The sequence below is a fragment of the Microcaecilia unicolor genome, chromosome 4 (assembly GCF_901765095.1).
Source record: "Microcaecilia unicolor chromosome 4, aMicUni1.1, whole genome shotgun sequence".
Classification (NCBI taxonomy): Eukaryota; Metazoa; Chordata; class Amphibia; order Gymnophiona; family Siphonopidae; genus Microcaecilia; species Microcaecilia unicolor.
In genome coordinates, this window is record NC_044034.1 from 29,136,910 (window position 1) to 29,160,513 (window position 23,604).

Sequence of the window (23,604 nt, forward strand, 5' to 3'; positions counted from 1 at the left end):
TCAGTGTGCTGCTGCGGCTAAGAAAGCGAATAGAATGTTGGGTATTATTAGGAAAGGTATGGAAAACAGGTGTGAGGATGTTATAATGCCGTTGTATCGCTCTATGGTGCGACCGCACCTTGAGTATTGTGTTCAATTCTGGTCGCCGCATCTCAAGAAAGATATAGTAGAATTGGAAAAGGTGCAGCAAAGGGCGACTAAAATGATAGCGGGGATGGGACGACTTCCCTATGAAGAAAGACTAAGGAGGCTAGGGCTATACAGCTTGGAGAAGAGACGGCTGAGGGGAGACATGATAGAGGTATATAAAATAATGAGTGGAGTGGAACAGGTGGATGTGAAGCTTCTATTCACGCTTTCCAAAAATACTAGGACTAGGGGGCATGCGATGAAACTACAGTGTAGTAAATTTAAAACAAATCGGAGAAAATTTTTCTTCACCCAACGTGTAATTAAACTCTGGAATTCGTTGCCGGAGAAAGTGGTGAAGGCGGTTAGCTTAGCAGAGTTTAAAAAGGGGTTGGACGGTTTCCTAAAGGACAAGTCCATAAACCGCTACTAAACGGACTTGGAAAGATCCAAGATTCCAGGAATAACATGTGTGGAATGTTTGTACGTTTGGGAAGCTTGCCAGGTGCCCTTGGCCTGGATTGGCCGCTGTCGTGGACAGTATGCTGGGCTCGATGGACCCTTGGTCTTTTCCCAGTGTGGCATTACTTATGTACTTATGTACTAGGTATGGGTATGGTCCCTATATCTAACTTTATTGCCCTGCCATTGAGTTTCCATATTGAACATACTCTTTGCCAATGTTTCCGCTAAGGAGTGGCCTGGTGTGAGCAAATTTTTTTTCATGTGAGCAAAAAGTTTTAAAAACCAACAATTTTTGAGCACCAGTATTATCAATGCAATTCCGTATATAGCACAAAAAAGCATTTTTGTAAGCAACCATGTAAAATCTGTAAGTGATGCTCCTACAGTGTATGAACAATCGCTCATGCACTCCGCTTAGAGAGAACATTAGACAAAGTCTTGAAACTCTTTCCATCTATTTCAGAAACCTGGTAATTTCCACCTCATTTTGGATGTGACCTGGAGTGTCTTGAGGTCCACACAAACCAGGGCATGGTCTCAGATTTCCCATGGACCAATCTCAAATCTTACCACTTTATAAAGTACTGACATTGATACAAAAATATAATTTATCCTAGACAAGCTGTCATGGACCTGAGACATGGGTTAATGGCTTTCCAGGGGATGCAAGACCCATCACGGATCTAACAGATCCACAACCATCCATTGGTAGGGCAATCCCCTCCCTGATGCATCAGCTTGGGTAGCCATACCTCCTAATCTACCTAGCTCAGGCCACATGACAGAATTAAAATCCCTGATAGAATTAGGGGGGGTGGGGGGGCTGAAGACCCACTGGATCTATAGCCTCCCCTGAACCTGTGTCGGGAGGACTGGAGGTCCACCGGACCTCCACCCCCCCCCCCCCCACGTCGCTGGGGGGTGGGGGTCTGCTGCACTGGGGGGAATGGGGGCCTGCTAGCAAGCAAATGTATGCTGGACAGGGCTCACCATTCCTCCCCAATGGTCTGAAAACCCTAATGCCAGCTCCGAGCTGGCGTAGGGTTTGCCACCGCCAGCAAGTCAATCTTTAGCGCACTGGTTGCTGATCATTGGGGAGGAATAGGTTTAGCGTGCATGTGCACGCTACTTGCGCTGAGCCCTGTTTTGCATGGATTTGCATGCTAGTTGCGTTCAGAGCCCACGAGCGCGTTGTTTCACGCACTCGGGACCTCAGATCATGGGGAGGTAGCAAACGCAGGTGCTAGTATGGCGCTAACAGCCTCTAGCGTCTGATTCTGATCAATATTAGCACGTGCTAAAAACGCTAGCGCAACTTAGTAGAAGAGGCCCTCAGTAAGGGTGATTGCTTCAATTCATGTCTACATAAACATTCTTAGTCAGACCAAGGTACATTGATCCTGGTATCCTTTCTCTAACAGTTGTCAGTCCGGGTCACAAATATCCAACAGATTCCAAAAAGCAGATGTATGTTGCTCATTTCCAGTGATAAACAACAGCTTTCCCAAGACTGAGGCAAATTTATTTAGGCACCGTTCCTCCAGGAATTTGCTCAAACCTTTTTTTGTATCCTGCTATATTAGTCATCTTGACCATGTCCTCCAGCCATATATTTTGCAGCTTAAATGTGCGCTGCATAAAAAGCAAAACAAAACAAAACTTTAATACGATTTGTTTTCAATCCACTGCCCATTAATTTATGGAGTGTCCTCTTGGCGGTCAGCAGCTGTCATTTTGAATCTAGAGCGGTCGATGCAGTAGAACTATCAGCAGTTTGATAATGCTGCTGGCTCAGACAATTCCTCCTTTTTGCCTCCCCCCTACCCCCTAATCAAGATCCTGCCATTGAGTACTACTTTAACTGTTCAGATCTTCTCACTGGAAAATATCTTTTTATTAAACTCTTCCTTCAAACAGCATTTTCCCTCCAAATACTATCCCTCTATACCTACAGATTGAGCTTAATTTTAACTACAATGAATTTACTGACAAATCCCATACATTTTAAAGAGTTTCTTCTGTTTCTCCTTTCTCTCTTGTGAACAAAAACGTAAAGGGGAGCCAGTGACTGCTTAGATTGCGACAGCTCTCCAAACTTGACCAGACTAGTTTCCAAAACGCAGTCAAAAATCCAATGCGGTACCATTCTCAGTGCATTATCAGGCGATTAGTTAATGATGTGCTAAGTTTTACACTGATTTATGCACATATGCAGCCATCCTCATGTAGCAGCAAAAGGCAGAATAATAATAATAATTTTATTTTCTTCCCATTAGGAAGACATAGAAGTTGGCAGTGGAGCTTTGAACAGGATTGATAGGGAATGAAGGCAGACAGACTTCCAGTCAATTCCCTGGAGATTTTAAAGCGGCATCTACGACGATTGCAGAAGAAAAGTTCATGGTGTTAAAGAAGACAGGAATGAGAGAACCTGGGGAAAGGAATAACGTCTTTGATATTGTCAACTCCTAAGATGCATTGTAGATAGCGTTCAAATCCCATTCCAAAACCTCCATGAGGGACTGTCCCAAACTGACGCAGTTCCAAATACCTGTTTTTGTAAAACACAAGGTGTAAATTAGTGCAATGGCAGGCATGGTATAACAAATATTCTCTCTGCTATTTAACATGTCAGCTTAACTATTAGGGGTGTATGGCCAGAAAATTTTTGTGCTCTTTATTTTCTTTGGGATTTCTTCATTATGTTATCAAGATTACGCACTATTCATAAAGGAGGTAATTCAATAATAAGTGCTCAAAATTTGACACGAAGCTCGATTCTATAAATGGGTGCGTGATCTTTATAGAATCACGCTTTGCGCCAATTCCCGCTCCTAACTCTGGGTGCCAGATCTACAACTGCTGAAACCTGTTGGAAATGCTGGCGCTTAAGTTAGGCGTGCTGAGGCAGTATTCTAACTACATGCGCAACTTTTCAGAACTCCCCTGACACGCCCAATATCCCTTTTTGAGTTATGTGCTAGCAGAGTTAGGAATCATGCCTTGTAGAACAGAATGCAGCCAAAAAGAATGCGCAAATTTTAATCGGTGCCAATTAAGGGGTCCTTTTACTAAGCCGCGGTAAAAAGTGGCTCGCAATAGTGTAGGTGCGGGTTTTGGGTACACGCAAAAATATTTTTCAGCGCACGTACCAAAAATGCAGTCGTCCCCCCCTCCCCCCGAAAATGGACGTGCGGCAAAATCAAAATTGCCGTACGTCCATTTTGGGTGTCTGACCTTACCACCAGCCATAGACCTAGCGGTAAGGAATCTGTGCGGTAAGGACCTGCGCGCATCAGATGGCACTTGGCGCACATCCGCTATGCGTGTCCAAAAATAAAAAATATTTTCCAGACTCGCGCCAAAAATTAAATTACTGCAAGAAGCACACGGTAGTCAGGTGGTAAGTTCATTTGGGTCGCGTACAGCCTAATGCGGCTTAGTAAAAGGGGACCTAAATTCGGTATTTAGTTGTTAGCACCCAATTATTGACATTAACCGGATCATTAGCCAATTCATTTACACACCTAAATTTCAGCATGCAAATCTAGGCAACATATATATAGATTGCTACAGCCAATCATATTTCTCATGACTTCTACCTCTTTCTTGCCTAGTTTTCCACTGTTAGTTAATGCTCCCCTTGTATATCCTTTGTTCACTTTATCTGTATCTTCACAATTTGTAATTTTTCCTAATTTTCTGTAAGCCACATTGTGCCTGCATGTGTGGGAAAATGTGGGATACAAATGAACCATAAATAGGAAAGGATAATGGATGATACTATCTTCAGAAACAGAGACCTGTTTTCATTTATTAATTGTGTAGTAAAAATCATAATGAGGAAGTGACTCTAGGATTTCTGATACCAAGGAAACAGACAGTATGGTATGATGTGTCTATTGCAGTCTGGTGCTAGCATGTTCCAGCTGACTGGTTAAGATACACAGATGAGGAACCCGTAGGCCCAAGTTCTAACCTCAAAATGTAAAGTCTGTGGGCAGGGCCCTTGAAAGCCAGGTGGCATTTCTAGCACAGCACTAGGTATGTTGGCAGTAGTAGAAAAACAGCAAGCTGATAACCAGAAGGGATCCAACATCTGAGTCAGTGTCACATAAATTTAGTTATAAAAGTTCTGATGCTAAATTTTTGTACTCCAGCTTTTCTCAGGAGTGGAGGAGTGGCCTAGTGGTTAGGGTGGTGGACTTTGGTCCTGGGGAACTGAGGAATTGAGTTCGATTCCTGGCACAGGCAGCTCCTTGTGACTCTGGGCAAGTCACTTAACCCTCCATTGCCTGCCGCATTGAGCCTGCCATGAGTGGGAAAGCACGGCGTACAAATGTAACAAAAAATAAAATGAATAGGTAAAGAACAACTACAGGTGATGCACCAGGCATGGAAAAAAAAATCTGAAGGCAGCTAGAAACCTTTGCGTGTATTAAATTGGTAGTAGTTATGTCTCTAGACTGTCACAGAATGGGTCTCCAGCACCTGTGAACTACTCACCCATGCGCTCTTTTACAGCCATAGGCATTGGAATGGAGGAGACACAGGTGCCAGGGCACCTCTAAAGTTTTCCTTCCCTCCCTCCCCCATGAGGTGTTATTTTTCTTAACGCTCTCCCTCAGGGCGGTGATGCTACAATCAGCATAACAGAAGAGATATCGCAGCCGGCCAGCGCACATGCTCAAGGCATGCCAGCTTCTGCCTCCTCTGAAACAGGAAGTTCGAAGACTGTGGGAGCCGGCAGGCTTTCAGCATGCATGGATGCTCAAGGCCCCTTGCTGGCTGGCTGTGCTGCCTCTTCTGTTGTTCTGATTGTAGTGTCACGGCCCTGGGGGAGGTAAGAAAATAAACACCTTGTTTGGGGGGGGGGGGGGTTGAAAGGAAGGAGAGAGATGCTGGAGACTATGGAGGGGAGGAAGGGTGGTAGGGAAAGAGAGAAATGCCGAACATCATGGGAGGGGGTGGGCGGGTACAGTTAGGAAGGTGAGAGATGCTGGATGCTATAGGATGGTAGGGGAAGAAATGGGTAATGGTGCGGCTGGGAGAAAACTGTCTGCCAAAAAAAAAAAAAAAAAAGGCGTCCCACTGCCCCTGTTTTTAGAACATCACAAAGTAAAAAGAATCGCAGCCAGAAATTTTCAACCTCACTACCTGGATCTGTCATCCACAGGGACAAAATGGGGACAAATCTTTGCTAAATTGGGGCCTCACTGTTCACTATTGCTCTCACTAATGGGATCAGCAGAACAGCAGAACATTCACATCTTACCATTGGTAGGTATCTAGGAGTCCTAACCTGTTAAAAAGATTAAAAAAACATTATTTCAGTGAATCAAGACAGCTGACTGCAATATATCTAAGCAATGCTATTTTACAAAGGGATAGATTTACAGGTTACCAAACATACACATTTTCCATTAACTCTATAAGAGAGAGCTCATTACAGGTGCTGGTTATGGGACCCATTTTAAGCCTATGGCTATAAAGAAAAGAAGGAACCTACTTTACTTTGTAGAATATTAGCCCAACTGGCTAATATTCTGCAATCACTTACACCAGCCCTATAATTGGTGTAAATATTCACACCTAGGTGTGCAACAGAATCCACCTAAATGACAGTATTCTATAATTTATACTGTACCAGTGCGCCCTGCCCACTGGCAAAGTATGCCCCCTCAAACCATGGGGTGTACCAAGCTGGTCGTCTAAAAGAGGCCATTTACGTGTGTAAAGGACTAGAATACTGTCACTTATGTACCTTTTTGTTGAGTACAATGAGGTAGCCCCTTATAAAATTACCTTCTTTGGGGGCGATTCTGTATAAGAGCACCCTAGAAAGAAAAAGCACATAGGCGCAAACTGAACTGGATAATAATATTCGATGCTTACACCCCCCCCCCTCAACGTTCAGGCCTGAAGCCTGCAGTAACCTCCCCCCACCTATAATTTTGATAATTAAACTCAACAATCATGATGATCACATAAGCATCCTGTAAACAAATGCAAGTTAAAGTGTGTTCCAGTGATTCTTTGAGTTTGTGTGACTGTCAGGATGTATCTGCAGCTGCTCTTCCCCCCCCCCCCCTCCCAAAAGAAGCTGTTGCCCTAGATAACTGCCTAGTCTTACCTGATGGTTAGGCCAAACCCGCTGACAGTGTAGCTCTAAATTCCTACTTTTCTAAATGACTTGAACGGGTAGAACAGCATTGTACATGCTCAAGTGTGTGCTTCTAAAACTCTCTCAGGAATATATATTTTATTTTTTATTTTTATTACATTTGTACCCTGCGCTTTCCCACTCATGACAGGCTCAATGCGGCTTACATGGGGCAATGGAGGGTTGAGTGACTTGCCCAGAGTCACACCAATGTGGCCGCACAGGCTTCTGCTTCTGTGAGTCTGACGTCCTGCACGTATCTGCAGGACGTCAGACTCACAGAAACAGAAGCCTGCGCAGCCTTCTACATGGAATGTTGCTTGTGGAATAGCAACATTCCATGTAGAATCTCCAATAGTTGCAACATTCCATGTAGAATCTCCAATTGTACCCCACACTTTCCCACTCATGGCAGGCTCAATGCGGCTTACATGGGGCAATGGAGGGTTAAGTGACTTGCCCAGAGTCACAAGGAGCTGCCTGTGCCTGAAGTGGGAATTGAACTCAGTTCCTCAGGCCCAAAGTCCACCACCCTAACCACTAGGCCACTGACATCCTGCACGTATGTGCAGGACGTCAGACTCACAGAAACAGAAGCCTGCACAGCCTTCTACATGGAATGTTGCTAGTGGAATAGCAACATTCCATGTAGAATCTCCAATAGTAGCAACATTCCATGTAGAATCTCCAATAGTCTCCAATAGTATCTATTTTATTTTTGTTACATTTGTACCCTACGCTTTCCCACTCATGGCAGGCTGAATGCGGCTTACATATTATATACAGGTACTTATTTGTACCTGGGGAATGGAGGGTTAAGTGACTTGCCCAGAGTCACAAGGAGCTGCCTGTGCCTGAAGTGGTAATCGAACCCAGTTCCCCAGGACCAAAGTCCACCACTCTAACCACTAGGCCACTCCTCCTACAGAATCGCCCCCAAAGGTAATTTTATAAGGGGCTACCTCATTGTAGTCAACAAAAAGGTTCATAAGTGACAATATTCTAGTCCTTTACACAAGTAAATGGCCTCTTTTAGACAACCAGCTTGGTACACCCCATGGTTTGAGGGGGCATACTTTGCCAGTGGGCAGGGCGCACTGGTACGGTATAAATTATAGAATACTGTCATTTAGGTGCATTCTGTTGCACACCTAGGTGTGAATATTTACAGGGCTGGTGTAAGTGATTGTAGAATATTAGCCAGTTCTTCTTCCCATTATTTGCATGACAATCAGAGCCGCAAGCCATTTTTCAGTGCACCGAAGTAAAAGGATCCCTTAGAATTCTCAGTCTCCACCTGCTGGTAGGAATGCGTAACCCATCAGTCTGGTCTGGTCTAGCAGGATGATAAGGAAACAAAACAAACAAACAAACAAAAAACCCTTTCCCCAAATAAAACAGTGACTTGGCATCAGATGATTTTCACAAAAACAGACACTCGACTAAATATATAATTTTTATTTTCACCTGTCCAGGCGTGACTGCAGTATGTGTAACCGCTCCTCTCTCAGGCTGCCTCCATACAATTCTCCTACCTCTGGCACCAGCAGATCAACAGCTGCAACCTTGTGATCATGTGTACCATTCGCAATATACACAGACAGTGAAAAAGAGAGACTCTGATCAAAAACTTCAAACACAAGTAGCCAGTATCACCAGCCGTTAACAGGTGAGTCACCATGTAAGTTGACAGTCAGTACCAACTCTGTCCTCAAATATTCCACCTAAATTGTCAGGTGATTTAATAGATTACTCATAGGACCCTTTTTTTTTTTCAAACAAGTGTATTATTACTATTATTAACACTTCACATTCTTACCTGTTGACCACTGTAATAAATTACACACTGGGGGACATAATTGACCAAGTTTTCCTGGGGCTGTCCTCGCAGGACGGCCCCGTGAAGGGGCAGGGAAACCCGTATTATCGAAACAAGATGGGCGTCCATCTTTCCTTTTGATAATACGGTCGGACACGCCCAAATCTCAACATTTAGGTCGACCTTAGAGATGGTCATCCCCGGTTTTTGGCGATAATGGAAACCAAGGACGCCCATCTCAGAAATGACCAAATCCAAGCCATTTGGTCGTGGGAGGAGCCAGCATTCTTAGTGCAGTGGGCCCCCTGACATGCCAGGACACCAACCGGGCACCTAGGGGGCACTGCAGTGGACTTCAGAAATTGCTCCCAGGTGCATAGCTCCCTTACCTTGTGTGCTGAGCCCCCCAAAAACCCACTCCCCACAACTGTACACCACTACCATAACCCTAAGGGGTGAAGGGGGGCACATACATGTGGGTACAGTGGGTTTCTGGTGGGTTTTGAAGGGCTCACATTTACCACCACAAGTGTAACAGGTGGGGGGGGGGGTGAGCCTGGGTCCGCCTGCGTGAAGTGTACTGCACCCACTAAAACTGCTCCAGGGACCTGCATACTGCTGTCATGGAGCTGGGTATGACATATGAGGCTGGCAAAAATTTTTAAGTTTTTTTTTTTTAGGGTGAGAGAGGATTGGTGACCAATGGGGGAGTAAGGGGAGGTCATCCCTAATTCCCTCCGGTGGTCATCTGGTCAGTTCGGGCACCTTTTTGAAGCTTGGTCGCAAGAAAAAATGGACCAAGTAAAGTCAGCCAAGTGCTCATTAGGGACACCCTTCTTTTTTCCATTTTAGGCCGAGGACGCCCATCTCTTAAGTACACCCCAGTCCTGCCTTCGCTACATTGCCGACACGCGCCCGGTGAACCTTGGTCGTCCCCGCGACGGAAAGCAGTTGAGGGCGCCCAAAATCGGCTTTCGATTATACTGATTTTGGCGACCCTAAGAGAAGGACGTCCATCTCCAGATTTGTGTGGGAAGATGGGCACCCTTCTCTTTCGAAAATAAGCCTGATAGTGGTTTATATCAATAACACCAAATACATTGATCAAATACCAAAGACAAAATAATAAGAGTACAATAAGCCCCCATTAAAAACCCCACCAGTAAACTAAGCAAATGCCTTCTGAAAAAAAAATTAGCCTTCATCATTCTATGAAAATGTTTTTTTAAAAATCTGTTGCCAATCTGAGGGGTCCTTTTACTAAGGTGCGCCAAAACGCAGCCTGCGCTGATGTAGATGCATGTATTGGATGCGCACAGTTCCATTTTTCAGCGCACTTGCAAAAAAAGGCCTTTTTTTTTTTAGCCGAAAATAGACGTGTGGCAAAATAAAAATTGGTGCGCGTCCATTTCGGGCCCGAGACCTTACCGCCACCCATTGATCTAGCGGTAAAGTCTCACGTGTTAACCGAGTGGTAATCGTCAGCGCGCGCCTACAATGCTGATTACCGCCCGGTTAGCGCCCTGCGCCAGAAAGTTTCCGGGGTGCGTAGAAAATGAAATTACCACCCGGGTCATGCGGTAGCCGGGCAGTAGTTTAAAACTGACGCACGTACGTGCCTGCGCAACTTAGTAAAAGGGCCCCTTAATCCCACAGGAACAACATTCCACAATTCTACAGCAGCCACTGAAAATACTTTCGAATGAAGACTTTCAAACGCTGAATTCAGATTACAATCTGTGTTGCCTTAGTCTTCCTCTAACGCTTGAAGAGGTTCATCCTATGGGAACTTCCAGCTTCAAGCAGGAATGTGAGCTAGATTCCTACAAGTGGATTCAGACGTAGGAAAAGCTGCATACTCGTACTTGTTGTGTGAACATTTCTCTTTACACTTTTATGTGCTAGTTGCTCTGTCAGTCACTTTCCAAAACTCGTATTTGTACTGACCTTTAGGAACTTTGACTGATTTTGTTTCCGTAGGGACCATTTTTGCTATCCCAGCAAAACCTCTCAACAACATTAACTGAACATAAAACACTATTAAAACGATGTTTTGGGTGGGATGTATAAAGGCAGTATATTTCTTTAACACTGTCTACCTTCAGTGTAAGTACTGTATTTCCCTATTCTGGGGGAAAGGGGGCACTAGGGAGTAGCAAAGTGCCATTGTACCCTGTCATTTTTGATGAACCCTTATCCCAGTAAGAAATAAAATATTCCACAATATTTGTGTTCAGTTTTAGAGGCCGTATCTTGCTAAAGATGTGAGAAGACTGGAAGTGGTGCAAAAAAAGCTACAAAAATGGTATGGGATTTGTGTTGCAAACTGTACGAGGAGAGACTTGCCGACCTGAACACGTGTACCTTGGAGGAAAGGAGAAACAGGGATGACATGATACAGACGTTCAAATATTTGAAAGGTATCTCCGGACTATATGATAAATCTGATCGACCTCCCAGCAAGAAACATGTCTGTATCCTCGCGAAAGTACCTCAACCTGCACTACCCCAACTGTAAAGGTCTCAAGTACAAAACTTATTATGGATCCAATTTCTCCTTCCTGGGCAGCCAACTCTGGAACGCTCTCCCTAGACCTCTCCGAGCAATCCATGACCACCTACCATTCAGGAAAGCACTAAAAACCCAATTATTCAAGCAAGCCTACCCAAAGGGCCCAGATTAATCTTATGAACCCATCTACCTTACATATACCAAAGAGAAAACGACATTGAGCCAGACTCTATCTCCCACCTTACCTTCCTCTCTATCACCTGTCTCTACCTACCCATCCATCCTATTACTACGTTATACTTAATTTCCTACTTTACATAACAAAATGTTTGAATTCCATTACCGTTTTCATCTCTATCACCTCCTGTGGAAGGGCATTCCACATATCTACCACCCTCTCCGTGAAAAAATACTTCCTGACATTCCTCCTGAGTATGCCCCCCTTCAACTTCATGTCCTCTAGTTCTACCACCTTCCCGTCTCCAAAAAAGGTTCGTTTGCGGATTAATACCTTTCAAATATTTGAACGTCTGTATCATGTTACCCCTGTTTCTCCTTTCCTCCAAGGTATACGTGTTCAGGTCAGCAAGTCTCTCCTCGTACGTATGGTTTGCAACGCAAATCCCATACCATTTTTGTAGCTTTTCTTTGCACCGCTTCCAGTCTTTTTACATCTTTAGATGGAAAACACATCTATGCCTTTACTTACAGTATGCTGAGGTCCATCTACATTGTCCCGTGCATAGAAGGGTTTGAGATCGTACGGATAATTAATAACAAACACAGGAATGTTAGCGCAGTGTTTCACCAGGTATTTTTCGTGTTCTTTTTGCAGATCACAGCCCCACTGTAAAATTTAATAGAGAAATACAGAAACTGATTCTATGTTCCATACAGATATGGTACAGGTTACTGGTAGGATGATCAAGGAAAACAATAAAGCTTTTGGGGTCGGGACCTGATTCACTGAACCATTATTGAGAAAGAGAGAGGGTGAAGAGTGGAGAGAGAGAGAAAGCTGGAGGAGGGTGAAGGTTGGGGGGGGGGGGGTTTGAGAGAGAGAGAGAGAGAGAGACCCATGAATCAGGCCCTTGGCGCTTAATTCAATATAAATATAAAGCCAGACATTTAGGGGAAGCTTTGAATGAGCCACTCCCTTATTAATGAAACTTCATTGGCTTCCCATCAAGGCCAGATCATCTTTCAAGTTGTGTATCCTCATTTACCAAATCCTACAGGGGATGTCTCCAGATTACATATAACAAAGTCACAGCGAAGGAGACAGAGAAGATGATGTCCAAAAAACTTCCACTGGACTCAAACAGGTTCACAGCAAACGTTTATTGAAACAATCTGGACTCGACACGAGTCGTGTTTCGGCCACTCTGGAGTATATCATCTAATAGAGATATCTTCTTTGCGAAAAGCCTCACTTCATGCCAGAGATTCCCTTCTACTCTGTCCACCAAATTTTTAAAAAGTAACATAGAAATCTATTCTTTCTACTGACTTCACCTATATTAGAACCAAATACTGGAATCCAATTCCCAAATCTATTAGATCTCATTCAGATTATCTACTATTTTGCAAATTATTGAATTCACGCTTCTTCTCAAACTCATTTCAAAATCCATCTCACTAAATTCTACACCAACAAACTTAATAGTTTTTAATCTTTGAAGTTCACTTACTATATATATATTTTTTTTTTTTTTCTTTCTATAAAGTGTCATTATCTCTCTACCACTGTAATATGTTCTTTATGTTCAATTCTGGTCACCGCATCTCAAGAAAGATATAGTAGAATTGGACAAGGTGCAGCGAAGGGTGAGTAAAATGATAGCGGGGATGGGACGACTTCCCTATGAAGAAAGACTAAGGAGGCTAGGGCTATTCAGCTTGGAGAAGAGAAGGCTGAGGGGAGACATGATAGAGGTATATAAAATAATGAGTGGAGTGGAACAGGTGGATGTGAAGCGTCCAAAAATACTAGGACTAGGGGGCATGCGATGAAACTACAGTGTAGTAAATTTAAAATAAATCGGAGAAAATTTTTCTTCACCCAACGTGTAATTAAACTCTGGAATTCGTTGCCGGAGAAAGTGGTGAAGGCGGTTAGCTTAGCAGAGTTTAAAAAGGGGTTGGACGGTTTCCTAAAGGACAAGTCCATAAACCGCTACTAAATGGACTTGGAAAAATCCAAAATTCCAGGAATAACATGTATAGAATGTTTGTACGTTTGGGAAGCTTGCCAGGTGCCCTTGGCCTGGATTGGCCGCTGTCGTGGACAAGATGCTGGGCTCGATGGACCCTTGGTCTTTTCCCAGTATGGCATTACTTATGTACTTTATTGTTTGTAATCATTGAGTGAATTCCTTCAAAAAGCCGGTAAATAAATCCTAATAGATAAATGAATAAATCTGAATCTCTAAACAAAATATGTAAGCCACATTGAACCTGAACATACTTTTGGGATAATGTGGGATTATAAATGTCATCATAAGAACATAAGAGTAGCTATACAGGGTTTTTGGGGGTTTTTTTTATTTGTACCCCGCGCTTTCCCACTCATGACAGGCTGAATGCGGCTTAGGTACTTATTTGTACCTGGGGCAATAAAGGGTTAAGTGACTTGCCCAGAGTCACAAGGAGCTGCAGGTGCCTGCAGTGGGAATTGAACCCAGTTCCCCAGGACCAAAATCCACCACTCTAACCACTAGGCCAGTCCTCCACTAGCCCAGTATCCTGTTTCCAACAATGGTCAATCCAGATCACAAGTATAATAATAATTTCTTTGGATTTTTCAGAGGAGTTTACCCCACCCCTTCACATTATTGCACATCCTCTACCTCAGATATTTGAGTAAAATGGTTCCCTATAAAATGCAGTACAAAGGTAATTTTTACCCTCTCTGTACTGGAGTAAAATTCACAGATACTTTTAACCCAAGGACTTTACATCTGTTTTAGAAAACACACGAGGATGCATTTACTTTGAAACTTTCCATGAATACATTTGGGTTTTTTTTTTTTTTTTATCTGTGGATACTTTTTTATTTCATGGAAAATAATGTGCAATCTACAAGCATTGCTTCACTCTCCTGACCTAAATACACCCACAGGAATGTTTAATCTCACACGTTTTGCTGCATTGAAAAAGAACTATTTTCAAACAATCAAGTAATGTAAGACATTTTTTTTATCCACATAAATCAATGGGGGCTCCTTTTACTAAGGCCAACACGGGTTTACCACTCACTATTTATGAAGTACCGCTTGGCTAACTGAGCAACCCGGCGGTACTTCCCACCCCTACTGTGCCGTTGTTTCTGGCACTACGCAAATTTGTAGCGCTAGATACTACCCGGCGGTAATCGGGCAGTGCCGCGTGCTGCCCATTACCACCGGGTTCGCATAGGAGCCCTTACCGTCACCTCAATGGGTGGCGGTAAGGGCTCCGCCCCCCCCCCCCCCCCCGAAATTGCCGCCGCCTGGCCATTTCCTGAAGGAAAGTGAGACTGGCCCTTTTACCAGCTTGGTAAAAGGGGGCCTATTTGATTTATTTATTTATAACATTTACAACTTGCTTATCACAAATTTAAGTGGGTAATAACCAAATTCACAATCAATGGCATATTAACATTAAAAAATTTAATAATAAAACAGTGCCAGTAACAGAATAAAACTACAAAACAGATTACATTTCTTGCACCCGAACTCCAGTTCTTCGTTCGGAACTGTCTTTTTCTCGATTCAAAGTTTTGTTAAAAACCCAGTTTTTTTCTTTGGCATTCGGCTTCCCACCCGTCCAACCTAAACTTGGCTGGCTGGTTAATGATTAGCTGTTATAGCTGTTAGTTTTGTTTGTGTTTACTCTTGTGTGACTGTTCTTTCCTATCGATTTATGGAGTACTTTTTCTGTTTTGCCACTTTTTTTGTTTGTTTGTTTTAATTGTAAACCGCTACGATCTTCTGTAGTAGCAGCGGTATATCTAGCTACTTATCATTTCTATAGAGCCACAAGGCATACGCAGCACCAAATATTTTAACAAACAAACATAAATGGCGCCTAAAAAAAAAAAATCTGTGCCAAAAAAAATAGCGCTCACTGCTATTCTATAAATGGCGCTTAAAGTTAGGCCAACGAAACCTTGGTGTAAATCCCCATTGCCTAAATTAGGCATGGATCCCCATTACTCTATATCATCGCCCATAAATTGTGGGAACACCCCCAATCTGCCCCAGTGGTGTAGCTACGTGGGGCCAGGGGGGCCTGGGCCCCTGTAGATTTGGCCCTGGACCCCCCTGTCGACGACCCTCTCGACCCCCCCTCCCACCCTCCCCCGCCATCGGCAACTTTGCTGGCGGGACACCCCAACCCCCGCCAGTCGAGGTCCTCTTCTTCTGGCGCAAGGCTTTGTTCTATTTCTGTGAGTCTGACGTTGCAAGGCTTCGGTCTGTTTCTGTGAGTCTGACGTCAGACTCACAGAAACAGAACGAAGCCTTGCACCGGAAGAGGAGGACCTCGGCTGGGGTTGGGGTCCCCCGCCAGCAAAGGTAGCCGACGGCGACGGTGGGGTCAATAGGGTCATCGGCAGGGGGGTCAAAGTTGTTGGTGGTGGTGGTGGCGGCGGTCAAAATGGCGCGGGGGGGCACCTCGGGCTTTGGACCCCCCTCCCGCCGAAGTCTGCCCCTGATCTGCCCATGAACCCTCTCCATGGTTGCGCCCTCTTTTCGGGCTCGCACTTAAAATTCTTAATGTCTCTCTTTATATGGAGAAAGCAGTATCGCTCTTTTTTCTTTTTTTTAAACATCTGTACTCATTTTGTTTCTGCAATCTTCTGAATAGGTTCAAACCTTTTCTTCAACAGACAAAATGCTGTTTTGACTACTTGTGATTTTACTGAATCACCACGGGGTCAAACACTCAGCCGTGACATTCAGTGCTTTTTAAGCTGCTTACACAGCCGCAGAGACTGATATTGAATGCCGGGCCATGTCCAGGCACCAGCACTGAATATCCGAGTTACAACGTTCATCTGGAAGGTAACCGATTATTGGCCGATATTCAGATTGGTGCAAAGTTAACTTGGTGGAAAAAGTTCTAACTTTATCTTCTTACTTAGGGGCCCTTTTAAAAAGCCGCGGGAGGGCACGTGCCAAATCGGCAGCACCACCAGGGTAGCGCATACACCAGTTGGTAATTCTGAGTTTGGCGTGCGCCGAATCCCGCGGTAGAAAATAATGTTTCTATTTACTACTGCGGGGGCATTCCCGGCGGTAGTTGGCTGCATGGTCACATTGGTAAGCAAGGGGGGAAACCCACCAATGGGAACAGAGCTTACCAACTGGCAACAGCTTAACCAATCATTTAACAGTTCTAAACAGTCAGGCAAGTGGAATCACACTGCCCTATAACTACACCCACCATAATGCATTGCTGATGTGATGTGACTTTACAGTGAGCATAACAGAAAAAGTGTCACACTCACCCCAGAGCCACATCACAACCAAGGAAAGGCTGTCAGAGGACAGAACACTCCAGTCTGGTTAAACCTTTTTGAATTTCAACACCTGTATGGATTTATGCAAACCACTGCAGGCACAAAACCCTCCATAGTAACAGCAGCTTTCAAAAAAATATTCCGCTGAGAACGCCCTTCACAGGAAAGGTGACGTACAGTCTTAACAACAAAAAACATAAGCCTATTGGTGCCTAAAGTTAATCCATGACAGATACTAACCTCTGGTTTAAACGAGAACACCTCTGGAGCTTTCTTCAAAACCTCGATGGCCTCGGAGTAAGACATTCTGAAAAATTATGGGAGAGTGTTGCTGAGGAAGGTGATTTCCTCACTTCTCACTATTACTATTTCTAAAATGCCATCAACGTACACAATGCTGTATACGGCATATTCAGGGAGTGCGAAGAGACAAAAATACAATACATTAGTTTAAACTATAGCAAACAATGAAAGAGGCAGGGCAGGGAGAAGCCCCCTCTCGAACCTGGTGGTCATTTAGCCACCTGGTACGTATTGGAAGAAAAAAGGCTCTACAATTTTCTTCTGCCACAGTACCACACAACTGTCATGTAGCCACCTGTTAACAGAACTGGTGGAGAAAATTGAGTGGTGGTCCTTAATCAAAGAATCCTTACTTCAGGAAGCCCAGCTTACACCATGTTAAAATTAGAGCAAAAAGGAATTTCTTTTATATAAATCTAGAATTTTGAGTCTAGGTGGCTTTTTTGTGTTAAAATTTCCTTGCAAATGTTATATATCTTTTGAATCTGTTAATTATGTGTTTTATACCCCAAAGAAGTTGTTGGAATTTATTGTAAGTAAAGAAAAAGAGAGAAGACCCTTGGAAACACTCCCATAGGAAGTGCTGTTAAGTCGGCTATCGGCTTCTGTTGTCCTCTCCAGCTCTGTATTTTTTTTTCTTCTAATTTTCCTCTATTTTTAATCTTAGTATCTTGATTCCAACCTGATATTGTGGACAAAATTAATAGAATATTTCAATAACATATTTACAATATGTAAAATATTTTATTTATATATTTCTTTATAGTTTTGCTGGATTACCAATGCATTTAAGTTTTGTATATATAAATGTAAAATTAATAAATATTAAAATTAAAAAAAAAAAATTAGAGCAAAAAAACAAAAAAGACTAGGGGCCCTGTTTATAGGCACGTTCGTTTATTTATTTATTGCATTTGTATCTCACATTTTCCCACCTTTTTGCGGGTTCAGTGTGGCTTACAATATGAGTTGAATGTTGGAAATACAATTTGTTATAGATTGGTTACAGATTACATTGTGCAGGGTTAAGCGGAACAATTGAGGCGTCGTTAAGGAATGTAATAATGGAACATAGACATTGCAACTTTGGAAGGAGACAATGGGAGCTCAGAGGGCGGTAAAAAGGCATGAAGGCGTATGGTATATATCTTTCTGTGAGTAAAGGTATGAGTGATGTGATAATACGGGAATGGGAGTTCCGAGGTGAATGTATGATGCATTAGTGATCAGTAAGTCTTTGCTTAAAGCCCACCTCTTCAATGCTGCGTTCGGCACCTAACCCTTACCGTTCAGTGAATCCAGACTGCCCCAATTTGACTGCCCCGATCGGACCGACCGTTCACTTGTCTATTAGATTGTAAGCTCTTTGAGCAGGGACTGTCTCTCTTTGTTAAATTGTACAGCGCTGCGTAACCCTAGTAGCGCTCTAGAAATGTTAAGTAGTAGTAGTAGTAGTAGTAGACTTTATGTGTTTTGTTTCTTTCCGTAAATTTTTTCAAAAAGATGGGTCTTCAATAATCTGCGGAAGGAAGCTTGCTCGTTGGTTGTTCTTAGGTTGTGCGGCAGTGTATTCCAAAACTGCGTGCTCATGTGAGAAAAGGTTGACGCGTGTAGCGCTTTCTATTTCACACCTTTGCTATTGGGGAAGTGGAGGTTAAGGAAGGTTCGGGATGATCTTTTGGCATTTCTGGGTGGTAAGTCTATCAACTCAGACATGTAGGCTGGGGCTTTGTATCCCACATTTTCCCACCCTATGGCAGGTTCAATGTGGCTTACATATTGCTAAAAAGGCAGTTACAAAATTTAGATTTGTAGAAGTCTAGTACAAATGTACATTCTCTTCTTATTTCCACTATCCATGATGTATTGTAAGCCACATTGAGCCTGCAAAGAGGTGGGAAAATGTAGGATACAAATGTAATACATAAATAAATAAATAGAACACAGAAGTATATTAGCATATTGTGAGAGAGGTTAATATTGTTTTCCATTTCTGAACTCCTATTCAATCAGGACAGCTCACACACTCAAAATTCTCTGCAGGACGCTGGAGGGCATTCCCAGGGTCTCAGGCTACAATCCAAGGGCCCTGTTTACTAAGCCACGTTATAGGCGCGTTAGAATCTTTAACACACATTAACCATGTACATGCATTAACCGTATGTGTGCCTACAATATCCTTATAGGCACCTACATGGTTAGCGCGCGCTAATTGTAGGCGCGTTAAAAATGCTAACAGTGCACTTAATGATAATCTAAAAAAAAAAAAAAAATAGTTACTTGATTTTTCTACTCGGATATCAGTAGAAAGCTGATTCCACAATTCCAGGTCTCGCCAAAAAAGGCACTCTCCCTAGTTGAGACCAATACGTTTCTGTGTGTCTACCTATTATACATATATACCCCTGAACAGTTGTTTAAGAACCATTTTCTGCATGTAAACATGCTTTAACATAGTAACATAGTAGATGACGGCAGAAAAAGACCTGCACGGTCCACCCAGTCTGCCCAACATAAACTCACATGTGCCATTTTTTATGTATACCTTACCTTGATTTGTACCTGTCTTTTTCAGGGCACAGACCTTTATATGCCAAGAATACTTCATAAAACTATCCCCATAAATTTATCATATAAATAATGCTCCTCAGCTCCTCTGACAACGACCAGAAAACTTTCCTAATGTGTAGACGCTTGGGGGGTAATTGTTTTATCTGCAAAAAAGTGCATGCATAAAATTACCCCAAGGATTCCACACGTATAACATAAGCGCAGAGAATGTTTACATCTCTTATGCCACCAAAGGGTAGGCTTGGTGAGGGAAGGAGTTTGGGTGGAGCATGGGTGAGGTCATGAAGCATGCCTGTAGTTTATAAAATATGTCCCTGCACACATTTATACCCAATCCTGAGCAGGTGAAAATAAACGCAGGCACATTTATTCCATAATAATGAGGTGCTTCGAATTCATTGTCAAGGTTTGAATCTCATTATTATGCACCCCGCGGTGACTTTATCATGCATTACATAAGAATAGCCATACTAGGTCAGACCGATGTTCCATCTAGCCCAGTATCCTGCTTCCAGCAGTGGCCAATCCAGGTCACAAGTACATGACAGAAACCTAATAAGTAGCAACATTCCATGCAGAATCCCAAAGAGTGACAAGATTCTGCAATCCCAAACAGAATTCCAAAGAGTAGCAACATTCCATGCAGAATCCCAAAGAATAGCAATATTCCGGAATACCAAAGAGTAACCAAGATTCCATACAGAATTCCAAAGAGTAGCAACATTCCATGCAGAATCCCAAAGAATAGCAATATTCCGGAATCCCAAAGAGTAACCAAGATTCCATACAGAATCCCAAAGAGTAGCAACATTCTATGCTACCAATGTCAGGGCAAGCAGTGGCTTCCCCCATGTCCATCTCAAGTTGGGCAGACTGGATGGACCGTACAGGTCTTTATCTGCCGTCATCTAATATATTTACTCGTGAGTGTTGCAGGTTTTGTATGAGGCTAACGATACAAAGAAGTCTATCCCCCTAATTCTATAAAGCATGTGCCCAAATTTGCGACTGGCATGCAAATTTATGCATGCAAGTTATAGAATAAGATCAACTGTGTGCATAAGTTAATGAGATGATAATTGGTGTTAATGAGCAATAGACTATAATTAGCACCAATTAGCAGTAACTTCCTAACTGCCCCTAATCAGAATTCTATTAGTTGCATGCTCAAATTCCAGAGTTGCATAGTAACTAAGTAAATGTAACTAGTTACTGTATTAAGCAAATGTTTTGCCACTTTTACTTATAAAGTAGTACAACACCGAGGTAATATACATTTTGCCAATTTTTACTACTTTTACTCAGTTACATCTAATGTTTGCAGGTAAAAGTAAAAGTGGAAGTGAGATGTAAATGCCTCAGCAAAACTGGAAACAGGATTTTGCAATTGCAAACCTCATCACACAAACAATGAATCTTCTTATCTTAAATTCTGATGCTTAGTGAAAACAGGCTATAAGAACAGTGGAGTTGCCTGTGTTTGTTGAACTGGTTACTGGTCTCTAACCAAACAGAACAGTGCTGAGTTGGGTCCTTTTAAACCAGAGATTAAGCTGAAGCTACCCTGTTTCCCCGAAAATAAGACCTAGTAGAGGTTTTGCTGAATTGCTAAATATAAGGCCTCCCCCGAAAGTAAGACCTAGCAAAGTTTTTGTTTGGTCCCGATGGGACATGGACACAGAAACCTTAATTTTTTTTCGCTGCAACCCAAAGACGAAATAACATTAAAGAAATGCAAGAAACAAGACTGAGGTGGAAAATCTATCGTCCAGCGGACTCCTACCATCCTCCTTCACGCTTTTGTGAAGATCAACTAAGTGAGCCCGGAAAGAAAAAAAACATCCCCCTTGCAGAAATAATAAAAGAAAAGAAAATGAGTAACCGAGCCCTTTTGGCGCTGCTCCATCGCCCAAGGGCTAAGTCAGACTAGAAGGATGGAAAGTGTTGCGAATGTACAGGAGGAGCACATAAAGCGCCACCAACGGGGAACGGAGCTACCGTAGAATTTCTTTTTTAACGTTTGTAATACAGTAGGGATGATCCTGCGCCCTAAGCCCTCTCACAACCTCCCGAGACCCCCAGCCAGAGCGGCCCATCCCCACATTCCATTACCTTCCCTAGTGCATACCCCTCCTCCATTCCCAGCCCAGCCAGGGTGGCTCTGCTCCACTCGAGTCCTGCGGTTACTGTGGGCAGATAGGCGAGCCACGGCCTACTCCTGCAGGACACCGCCCCCCACTTCAATACTGTTCCCGACCACCACAGTCCCCCTACTACTCCCGAATAAGACATCCCCTGAAAATAAGACCTAGCGCATCTTTGGGAGCAAAAATTAATATAAGACACTGTCTTATTTTCGGGGAATCACGGTAGTAGCAATTCTTGGTGAACAGACTTGTCTGTGCTACCACAACAGACTGATGGTTATCCAATGAAAAATTTTACATTGGGCCGACTGTCCACTGGATTGATAAGAGTCTTTAGAGAGGACGTCTGCTTGTCTGCCCTTAAGATTGATGGATTCCCACACATTTGAGATTCATGGATCAGTTCTTGAAGATATTCAAACAGCGTTTGCCATCAGATGAAAAATTGTTAGAACAACAACAGACAATGATTTCAACTTTGTGAAAGCCTTCTCTGTAATTGGACAGCATGACAGTGATAACAGATGAAGGTGCAAGTGATGAATTAGACAGAACTACTTTTAAAGCAGATGATTAATGATAAAGTATTCTTCGCTATACAGAAGTCAAGTGTTTTAGACAGAGATTCTCTTGATCAATACCTGCAGACCCAGTCAGAAGATATCTGTAATATTGCAGCCTGGCCTGATTTAAAAGGAACTTTTTATCGGACTGAACAATCCACTTCCTGCTAGTACGGTTGTTGAACACCGTTTTAGCTATGCTGGTTTTAATAATGACTCAAGCACATTCGCACGAGCGATAGTCATTTTCAAAATTTTAGTTTTACTACACGCAAAGTGGACTGAATTATAGAGCAATAAAAACATTAACAACGGTTGCATTCATTGTAGTTACGGTAGATACTCAAAAAGTATTATATCAGGCAATAACTTTTTTTACTTTCACTTAAGTACTTTTTTTGTGTGTGTTCTTCACTGTACTTTAACTTTTATTTAAATATTAAAATATACATTTATTTTCACTTTTACTTAAGTGCTTTGACCTAGTACTTTGAACAACGCCAGCAACTTCCAGGGGGATGTCGACCTAGGAGAGGCATGGGTGGATCAGGCAGTTACACATGTGGATTATAGAATACCAACATTTATTTATTACATTTGTATCCCGCACTTTCCCACTAAAAGCAGGCTCAATGCGGCTTACATAGTAATAGGTAACACAGAATTGTGTTATGTAAAGTAGGAAATTAAGTATAACATAGTAGTAGGATGGATGGGTAGGTAGAGACATGTAATAGAGAGAGGAAGGTAAGGTGGGAGATAGAGTCTGGGTCAATGTCGTTTTCTCTTCAGTATATGCACCTAACAGTCTACAATTAGGTACAACCATTTACGCCGGCCATACGGCAAATGTAAGTGCTCATGTCTAAGGTTAGGCACATAAACATTGACTTTGCTAGTACTCTATATAGCAGTTGTACCCTATATAATTCATGCTTCGGGCACATAAGTATTGCCATTCTGGGACAGACCAAAGGTCCATCAAGCCCAGTATCCTGTTTCCAACAGTGGCCAATCCAGGTCACAAGTACCTGGCAAGATCCCCCAAAAGTACAATACATTTTATGCTGCTTATCCTAGAAATAAGCAGTGGATTTCCCCCAAGTCCATTTTAATAATGGTCTATGGACTTGTCCTTTAGGAAGCCATCCAAACCCTGCTAACTGCTTTTACTACATTCTCTGGCAATGAGTTCCAGAGTTTAAATACAAGATGAATGAAGAAATATTTTCTCTGATTAGTTTTAAATTTACTACTTTGTAGCTTCATTGCGTGCCCCCTAGTCCTAGTATTTTTGGAAAGAGTAAGCAAGCGATTCACGTCTACCCGTTCCACTCCACTTATTATTTTATAGGCCTCTATCATGTCTCCCCTCAGCCGTCTTTTCTCCAAGCTGAAGAGCCCTAGCCGCTTTAGCCTTTCCTCATAG

At 42.8% G+C, this 23,604-nt stretch overlaps 1 protein-coding gene across 3 annotated transcripts in view; it reads right to left on the minus strand.

Annotated features, from left to right (window-relative positions):
- Window positions 1-1,871: 1,871 nt before the first annotated feature.
- NARS2 (asparaginyl-tRNA synthetase 2, mitochondrial) overlaps window positions 1,872-23,604 on the minus strand; it is a 128,843-nt gene continuing 107,110 nt past the window's right edge. Inside the window, exons 10-14 of one of the 3 annotated variants that reach the window (XM_030200087.1) lie at window positions 16,832-16,898; window positions 11,798-11,935; window positions 8,225-8,322; window positions 5,870-5,896; window positions 1,872-3,145 (exon numbers count right to left, since the gene is read on the minus strand). In XM_030200087.1, the coding sequence (XP_030055947.1) occupies window positions 3,001-3,145; window positions 5,870-5,896; window positions 8,225-8,322; window positions 11,798-11,935; window positions 16,832-16,898 (475 nt within the window). In that variant the 3' untranslated portion in view covers window positions 1,872-3,000. The remainder of the gene's footprint in view (window positions 3,146-5,869; window positions 5,897-8,224; window positions 8,323-11,797; window positions 11,936-16,831; window positions 16,899-23,604) is intronic. The other 2 variants (XM_030200089.1, XM_030200088.1) reach the window with 2 other exon arrangements.